Source organism: Lutjanus erythropterus, chromosome 18 (genome assembly GCF_056507025.1).
Source record: "Lutjanus erythropterus isolate fLutEry1 chromosome 18, fLutEry1.hap2, whole genome shotgun sequence".
Classification (NCBI taxonomy): domain Eukaryota; kingdom Metazoa; phylum Chordata; class Actinopteri; order Lutjaniformes; family Lutjanidae; genus Lutjanus; species Lutjanus erythropterus.
Genome location: NC_139334.1, coordinates 5,473,096 through 5,483,152, shown reverse-complemented (window position 1 = coordinate 5,483,152; position 10,057 = coordinate 5,473,096). Strand labels below are relative to the sequence as shown.

Sequence of the window (10,057 nt, the reverse complement as noted above, 5' to 3'; positions counted from 1 at the left end):
AGTGCACTGAAGACAATCATACAAGATAATATGCAGTTTTTAAGTTATGTTGTATCACATACAAAAGGCATATTTAGACAGGTAAACATAAAACCATTATACAGTGGTTACACTAAGCTTTTCTTTCAAGTAGGAGGAACATATTGGGGTGTGCAGCTGTAGAATTGGATGTACAACTGACCCTTCTTAATTCCTGCCCCATTTTCGCTCTGTGCTCCAAACACAGTTGAGCAACCTTGGTACCCAGTGGAACCAACTTTCAACTTTACTGTTTCTTGTACTTAGATATGCTATGTACTGGGCTCCTATATGACAAAAAGAAAAACTCTGATTGGCTAGGACTTGTTGTCTTTGTTGGTATGGGTCTTTTGGGTGGGGTAGGTTTAGGCATCAGAGTTAACCAATCAGAAGAAGAGTAAGATGGTTCATACCTTCGGCAACCTGGGAAAAACATGTGGCGGAAACAGTACAGAAGAAAGCTGACTGAAGTTCCAAAGGAAGTGGGATCTAGGAAGGGTCAGTACAAAGCAAGCATAGACTTAAAATAGAACTAGACAGGGCAATTAAAGCCCAAAAAGCATTTCCCCCATAAGCAACCATTATAAAAGAGATGTCTGTAAAACTGTTGAAGGACACCTTGAACTGCAAAAAAGATCAATTTTGACTCTTTCTATAATGAATTTTTGATCCATGGAAGTTTTATATTTGTAAAATTTTCCTTGAGCTGAAAAAAAAAGCTATTTAAAAATCTGACATCATCACAATGTAAAGTCTGTCGGCTGAGCAGGAATTTGCAGGCAGGGGAAAGGTGGGAAACACTACTGCGCATATTCAGTGGGCCGTATGACCAGGAAGTAAACCCAGAAGATAGAAAACATTTTTCGGCTTATGCACCAGGTGAGCAACTCTCATTGGACTGTATAAGTGCCATCTTTGCATTCACTATCTAGGTCAATATAATAAGTTAGCTAATGTTAGTTAGCATACCAGAAGCGAATTCTCTTTCTTAGGATGGTGAAGTTGTGACCCACCCTGGCTTGTACTTGTTGCCTTGGTTGGTTTGGGTCTTTTGGGTTGTGTAGGTGTGTGATTAGGTAGGTTCAGGTAAGAACATCAGAGTAGGGCATGTCATGTTTTGGCATCCTGGAAAAAAAATGTGCACAGTAAGCAAGACAGAAGAAACTTGACTGAAGTTCCCAAAGGGGCAGGAGGGTCAATGGAAAGCAAGTTATAAATTCCCCAATTTCTTCCTCGGTTCATGAAATCTACACCTCTGGTGGAAACAGCAGCTGTGGAAAACAGCATAGTGAGGACTGAACAGATATTCTCAAGGATGCCTGCTGCCTGCCTGCTGTATTAATATTTAATTCCACTGCTGTATTTAATAACTGACCTTTAAGATTCACACTGCAGAGAAACAAATCACTATCTCATTACACTCCTAGATCTTTTTGTATTCATCAGAACATTTCAGGAGTTATATCATGATTATGTGTTGCATTTGATATTTTTGTTATACTTTCCGGTGACTTTCTACATCTCCAAGAATGCTTTTCAAAATGCCCAGAAAAGGCCTGTGGTGATGGATTTCATCCTGTATGACTGTCAGCAAGGCGAGTGTAGGCAGAGGCTCTTCGGCTCTGAGGGGCTGACAAAAACACTGACTGTTAATTTTCAAAGCAGCGGTCTGTTCCCAGGAATCAGAGCCCTGCTGGTTTCTTTTCCAGCCATCAGCAATCAGGGGATGATTAACAACAAGGTAGTGGGTGAACCTTCAGCAGTGAGTCACATGAAGCAGCACTAAAAACCACATCTGCAGAGAGCTGAAAATTTCCCTCAACTACATATAAATGGCTTCGGAAATGCAAGGTGACCCGTCGCTGGTGTTTTGAGCATTAATAAGTTAAGATAGATATTTTCGTTTAAGCATCTAATTCAGAACAGGATGCAGTCATTGAGGCAGGAAGCCTTGTAGCCCATTTAGTTTAGATTATTTGGTTAAACATAGACATTTAATTAAGCTATATTACTGTAGTATTTAATGAACATATTATCATCTAATAAAGCTTCAAGCACGCCTAACTAAGCACACCTAAATGATCTTTTCTGTTGGCTGAGCTTTGTATTTGCATTTACATAAGAATTATTAAGAAAGAGACAGTTCAAAATGTTGTGAGCAGTTTTGGGTAGCTACTACTTGCTTTCTCCTGAGCAGCACCCACCAACCATATCACCACACCAGCTAGCTCAGTGCTAATGCTACACCTCTGCCAAGTTGTAACATTACATTAAAGTTCACATCCTGCACTGTCACGAGCACGAGCCTCTCATCCGTGAGTAGATGTACACTTCCTTCTGAGCAGTGAGTCAGCTGGGTGTAGTTCAGTAGAAAGTTGTTACATGAAACTGCTCACAACAAGGTCTGTAGTTGTCTTAACTGGGTAACTGGGTCATGATATCTGAGAAAAGACATTGCTGTTGTATTTTTGAGCGCTGCAAGCTGAACACCATTTAGTTACATAATATTCAAGACAGGGCTGGTCGGTATACCGGTTCGTACCGAAAACCGGTCTTTATTTTCGTTATGATATGAATTTTTCATTTACCGCCATACCGGTGAATAGCCCAAACAACGTCCGGAACGTGCGCGGCGGGAAAGTGTTTCAGCGGGGACCCATTTCACTGCTGCACACCAACACCACAGGTATGCTTGCTTGAGCGTGTGTACCAGGGAGGTTCCTGACAACTAATTTCTCTGTTGATTAGATGCCAAATTTAATTTAGAATAGTCACTAAGAAAACACAAGGCAGAATTTATTAATTTATAATGTTAAACACTGTCCGAAAAAAAAAAATACTGTGTATTAAGAGCCATTTGAAGACGTTAATCACAGTCTACAATCGCCAAATCGTACTTTAAATGCCGCTGAAATGCGCGCTACTTCGCGCTGTGCAATACAAACCTTACACGCTAACGCTTCACCTTTTCAGACCGAAGAGGGTCACAGTGTCTGCAGGTAAAGGACCCAGAGCTAACGTTAGCTGTTAGCCTGACACACACTGTGGCTAACGTTAGCTGTTAGCCTGACACACTGTGGCTAACGTTAGCTGCCAGCCTGACACAGAGTGTGGCTAACATTAGCAGCTAGTAGTAGCAGCAGCAGCTCCGCCTGCAGGTTTATGTCTGTGTCTGTGCTTAATGTGGTCACATGTTTCTCCAGTCGAGTGAATATATATATCAGGTTATTCTGTCACAGTCTACAATCATCTGTCCGACTTGGCTGTTGAAAGAGAATATCACAAACTTTGATTTGGGTTGGCAAAGCTTAATTGTTGTCGATATATTTCTTAGCATCTTCTAAACATATTAGCATCATTAATGCTAGTGTTGAATACATGCTAACAACTGCTTGATTGTGATCAGTCACACAAAGTACTTGTGCTAAAAATATGAAAGCACAGTGAAATATTATGGATATTGTGCATCTAATTATCATTTTAGCATCATATCAGCATAAAGAGATAGTTCACCCAATATTATCTACTCACCCTCATGCTGAATGAAGGTTAGGTTTAGTTTTTTAGTCCACAAAACATTACTAAACAATTGAAGTCAATGGTGATCAGAAAAACCTATCCCTTTAATGCTGAATTTACAAGACTGCAGTTGTCACTGTTTCATTTCCCAGTCTATATGCAAATAAACAGTGGTGGTAACTTGGTGTAATCCTAAAACCAGCATGCCAAATACGTCATTTAAACCAAGATTTTAGCCTAGATCCTCATCGTTTTCATGTGTGTTTGAAAAGTGGTCACCATTCACGTACAATGTTTTTCAAAGTTCTTATAATATGATGCTGTTTTCTTGTGAAAGTATTTCGTGGACTCAAAAACTAAACACAACCTTAAATTGGCATGAGGGCGAGTGAATTTTCATTTTTGGGTGAACTATCTTTTTCATAATGAATTGTAACTAACTTAAATGAACTTTTCGGTTGATTAGGCCAACATGTACTTTTTAAACTGTATTAGCATCTTGCTAATACAATTGCTGATTAGCTAGATACTCAATTAATATCATCTAATACGGCTTAGTGTATTTTAAACTAAATTAACTTTTGGGTTGGCTAAACTACATTATTAAGGTACATTGCATGAAAACAGCCTGTTTTACATTTCTGAAATTATTTGCTCATCAGTTCATGTGTATGTTCAGCCTGTGTAACATGTTTTCTGTAAATTATAGATTACCTATTTTCACAGCGTTTGTTAGAGACGGCGAGCTTCCTCTCCTCCCCGGTGTTTTATGGACTGTACCACACCGTGAATCTCCCCCCGTCCCTCAGCCTTGCAGTGGGCCGCTCCCCCTTCTTCACCGCCCGCCTTGGTGGAAGCCAAAACAGAACATCATGGCGATTGATGGTAAGTAGGCCAATAACGGCTCTCCTCTCCTCGTAATTAACTTCCACTGGAAATATTACATGTCACAGCTGAAGTTTAAAGTGCTAGAGATTTCGGGAGAAGGGTGTGTGCTCTTGCTGGTATCAGATAAAGTTTTTTTTATTCTTTTTTTTTTAATTTTCCACGGAGCGGTGATTTTCCTCCGCTGTATGAGAGTAGAGGAGGCTGAGATTGAACGCTGAAGCGGCGGTTCGGTGTGTCTCTGTTGGCGGTGCTGAAAGGAGAGCTCCGCTGTGAGACTGTCTGCATAGCGGTTATTTAAACGGAGGGAAACTGACACGGTGCCATGTGTCTGTTCCTGCTTGTGTCTCTGCTGTTCTCTGAATGTAACTCCGGTTATCATTTGGGTTGGAATATCCAGGACACCAAGTTTAACACAGGGTTGGAGTATAGTACATATGTTCTTGTGTACATTATCTTGTTGTTGTGTGTGTTTCTGGGCTGCACAGTGAACTGATACGTGCTTTTACTCTTTCACCTTTGTCTGCTTATATAACTTTGAAGCTTGTTCAGTAAGCAGCTTTCGTGCTTATTTATCTGTTTGAATATCATAATGCTGGCAGCGGTGGAATACATACTGTGCTTTAAATGTGGAAATAGGCCACCACTAAGCTCTATGACAAATGACCTGCTTTGTAAAGTAATAATAGTGAGTGGTTGGCTTTTTCATTTTCAGTCAGAATGAAGAATATCATCCAATTATGATGGGGATATGTAGTCAATTAGATAGTGTTAAGTATAAATAACACACACACAACATGATTAATGTTGACCATAATTTGAAACATGGAAGAAAAACAAACAAACAAACAAACAAACAAAAAACATAAATAAAACAGAACAGAAAACAAAACAAGCATATAAATAAAGTAATATTCGATCATGGGTAAAGCCCAACCAAGATATTGGCTGACCAATATTATCAGACTGTCTATATCTGTATCTGCATATTTGCTGTACAATATGCCAAACTTTTAATTCTGATTTTATTGTTTAACTGTAAAAGATCCTGCCTCCTCACAAGGATCACTGCAAAAAAATGTTTTTGTATATTCTGTATAAAGAATATTAGCAGATATATCGATATTGGTATTTTATTTTTTTTTATTCTCTAATGTTGGTATCGGATTCACGCCCAGAGAGCCAGTATTGGTTGATGATCAGTAAATCAAGCAAATTTGCCTGATTTAAATCAAAATGTCACACGCGATACATATATTCATGTGCATTAATTAATGCTATTTTTTCTGATCATTTTTCCTCAAGTCTTTTTTGAGTTGTTTGACGTAGGCAGTCTGCTCCAAATAGTGTAAGTGCTCAACATTTTCCACAAAGAGGCCTACGCAGATTTAATATGATGTCTTCTACAAAATAAATCAGTCTCAGTGCTGAAATCACTCTGAATTCTCAAGATCTCATTATTTTATGTCTTAAAATATGACACAATCAAACATGTACATGTTAAATGGTTTGATTTTAGTGGACAGTAGACAGGTGGCAGAAGATGACGGTATTGAGAGTTATGGAAAGCGATATATAATAAGGTTTTCCAACTGAAATTGAACAGGGATTGTTGTAATCACAGTATATGACATGCATCTGAAGCACTAGGCCAGTAGGACACTCCACACTTGTAAAAGTTAAAGTCTTCACCAGTCTTTGGAGGAAGCTGACAAATAATAGGCCACAAGAAATACAGGACAGCAGGGTTCACCTCTAGAAATCAGCACAGTGATGTAAACTATGTAGTAAACTAGGCAAATAGACCAGCCACCAGCCCCCGGGCCTCGAGGCTTTGTTAATAGGACTCAGCACTGTGAGACTCAGAAACACATTACGCATAATGTTTGTTAAGTGGGAAAAAAAATGAATTCCAGTCATATCTAGAGTTTGATTTCTTTGGCGTGAACCATAGCTGAGACAAATTTGAAACTTTCTAAAGTTATCTACAACTTGAAAACAGTCACATGGACCAATCTCGTATCAGCGTATATGCTGTCCAGTATGCACCAATTTGAAAACTTTCTTGACAGAATTTTTTTTGGTTTTTAAAGGAAAATGTTTCATATTATACCTGTAATTCAAGTTTAATATATAGATATTTTTTGTTCTATTTGTGACAGTAATTTATAAAATATCAAATTAACATAAAATAGTAAAATAAATAAATTATTGTTAAACCGTAAAATATCCTGCCGGATAACCACATTTGAGCAATCATTGCAATATCGGCCAATCGATCGATATCATAATATTTAACTGCATAATATTGTTTATCAGCATCGACCCCAAACATCCAATATTGATCGGACTCTTGAAGACACATGAAGAAACAGCTGAACAGGGGCATCTTAGAACCACAAATGAATGTTCTTTTATTTTCCTTAGCTCACTTGCTTCACTCTTAATGAACCACAACCAAAGGATGAAACGCTACAAACACCAAAAAAGGCAGCTCTTTAGCCCTGCGTTACTTAATCTCACCCTGCCTCGCCTCCAGCAGTCTGACTTTCCCTCCTCCTCCAGTTTATCAGACAGCCACACCTCGCCTGAGTTAGATGCTCATTCTACCCCGCCCACTGCCCTCAACTTCCTGCCACATTAGTCAGCAAAGTGCCATTTCCTGAAAGGCCATGATTATAGCAGGCCCTGTCAGCGATATTTCACTGGAGCTAGTTGGCTCCGCAGAGATTTATGCAGCAGCTGTGGGGCTGACTGACACCTGCAGCACCCAGGGGCCGGGCCGTCGACACCAGTGGGAGGCTGTGTTTCTGTCTGTACTTGTGATGTTAGGTTGGATGAACATCAGGAGGTGTCGCAAAAAAACAGGGACGAGTTGTTTCTGCATGACATTTTCGAGCAAAGAATTAATGTAGCTGTTAGGATGTTTTATTGTGTCTGCATGAGTCAGTGGTTCTGAGTAATTATGTTGGTTTTAATGGTGCTATTATTTAGAGTGCAACTCAATTAAAGTTCATGTAAGTACGACTGCAGACGTTTTCCTCGCCTGCAAAGCATATATGCACAGTACAAAAGTTAGCTACAGTACAGCTGCAACAAGCAATTACTGGAATTATTACACAACTCCATTACTTGACTCTAGTGTAGATGGTCAAGTATTACTCCATTAAGGTTGCAAAAGTATCAGTGCTTCAGTACTTTTTCCATGCCACATGCTCAAAAACAATACAATACTTACATACAATACTTACATTGAATAGTGTCAGAAGTACCAAAGCCATAAAAACTAAAATTATTAATGTATCATTTCAACTCTAAAGTAGAGTTTCTGAAATGTTACATGATTGGGGAATAAAAGAAGGAAACATGATGAAAAGAAACTGAAAAAAAGGGAAATGGCATTGCATTTGAATTAGATTTAAATGATTCTAGTTACATTTACCGAGTCTGAAGTGCAACCCACAAGATGTAGCTTCCTTGACGCCTCAGGGCTCATATTTTAGCAGCTATTTAGAGACTTTATTAATGTATTCACTGACATTCAGCCGTGTGATCAAGTGTTTATTTTGATAATTTGGATTGTGCTCTGAATCATCATCTTAAAAGTGCCGTTATCAAAGCGTGCTGCCTTAAATACCAAATGTATCAGAGCTCCTTAAGCTTCTTAATTGGATCCACACAGCAGGCTTTCTGTGAAAGATCACTCAGTGACTTAACTAAGCTTGTGTACATGAAAACTGCTTTTGTTCATTAAGTGACTGCAACACGGCAAAATGCTGATCAAACTCCTGCTTTTAGGAAAACTGTGAAAATATATCCTAATTTGTTTAAAAGACAGAGGCATTTTTACAAAAATCTGAGTTTTCTTGTACACATGTTGTTTAGACACAGCTGGCGTATGCTGTGTGGTTCCTGGGACTGAGCTCCGGTGACAAGCTGTAGACAGATCGACTGCAGGTCCAAATGGATTTCACATATCCTGGTTAAGCCTGGGTTTCTGGCCGACAGATCGAAAGCAGCCCGACTCACTTTGCTTGGTGTGCTGTCAGTGTGTGTGTGCTGTGTATGAAGCCTTGTCGAGTCCTGAGCCGGAGCCAAGTACAGAGTAGGCAGCCCAGGAGGTGTTTAGCTGTGGAAATATGATGTGTTGAAATTACAGCAGCGGAAGAGCTCTCCATGCTGACATTTTGACTGTATCTTTTAAATCCTCCTGAAAATCCTGTCGTGTCATTTGTCCTCTGGTATCTTTATCAACCACTTTAGCTAATTCCAATAAGAAATGTATGGCCGTCTAAGTAGAAGATCACATATGTTGTTTAGACTGACAGAGAGACAAACAGTACTCGGTTTTCTCGAAACATTAAGAGCGCGTCTTCCATGAACCCTGATGTTTCCTGTAGAGGATTTTTCAGCTTCTCTCCCCTTCTCCATCTCCTCCTCCTCCTCCTTGGCATGGCAATGTTTGTTTTGGAGCACAAGAAACAGGATATGAGGCGATAATAGCCAATATGTCTTCAAACTATTTGAGCTAACGTTCGCTATAAGGCAACCGGAATAGAGCAATACATTACTCTCAAAGTGAAGCTAAGTGAACCTGCTCCTGTTGTGGGCCCTAAATCAAATCAAAAGATTTCAAAGTGACTCAAGCTAAAAAGCAGTGGAGAGGCTGCCATCTTCACAGTGACAGTCTTGATTATTTGTGATACTTTAAGCTGCTGTAATCAATATTATGTTATATTAACAGTCGATTAAATGGCCACACTAAAAAAATTGATTTATTTAGATTTATTTGTCCGTTCAGTTGTTGGTTCAACTTAATATCTTAAGCTTATTGAACATGTTTTCTGAAATATAACTGAATAAAATACTAATATAAATTACTTGTAATGAACCCATTTGACAGCTCCCCTCTGCTATATGAAGAATTGTTGCAATTTTCAGCTAATTATTTTGGTTCTGAAGGCTACAACTTAACTGTTTTGATTCAATCTCACAATGGAAGAAAAAGTATGAGTATATAAGATTATTTTGTTTGCATACAAAAGCTATGCAGTGCTGGTGGTCAACAAAAAAAAAATGAATTGCAGTCTCCAAAATGCATGGTTTTAAAATGACAACTACGCAACAACTTACAACATTGTTTGATATTTAAAGTTTCACAAAGAACTTTATAACTTATAACTTGTTTAGGACTCGAAAACTCAAAGTTTTGGACTTGACTTGTCACCTGCCTTCTAGACTTGGGATTTGACTTGTGACTCGAGTGCAAAGACTTGAGACTTACGTGTGACTTGCAAAACAGTGACTTGGTTCAACCTCTGCTAGCCAGTTGACACAGTGGAGTTTTTACCAGCTAAAGACAGAGATAATTCTAACAGGAGTTGAAGATACTAAAACAGAGCAAAAAGTAGAGTGAATATTGGACTTACATTTGTCAGGTGGCCAGAAACATGACTGCTAATGTTAGGTCAGTATTAGCATTGTGTGCTAAAAGTCTCAAGAGCCTGAAAATGATGGATATTGTCCATTAGACCAATTACTTGTACACATGCTCTCCTGTTGAGTTGTAGACAAACGTCCCATTTTTAGCTCAGTTTTAGAGTCCTGTCTTCAGCTGTCTGTTTGCTAATGTTCC

At 38.9% G+C, this 10,057-nt stretch overlaps 1 protein-coding gene across 1 annotated transcript in view; it reads left to right on the top strand.

Annotated features, from left to right (window-relative positions):
- Window positions 1-2,854: 2,854 nt before the first annotated feature.
- syt14a (synaptotagmin XIVa) overlaps window positions 2,855-10,057 on the top strand; it is a 52,235-nt gene continuing 45,032 nt past the window's right edge. Inside the window, exons 1-2 of the mRNA XM_084742827.1 lie at window positions 2,855-3,017; window positions 4,264-4,422. Of these exons, the coding sequence (XP_084598953.1) occupies window positions 2,921-3,017; window positions 4,264-4,422 (256 nt within the window). The 5' untranslated portion in view covers window positions 2,855-2,920. The remainder of the gene's footprint in view (window positions 3,018-4,263; window positions 4,423-10,057) is intronic.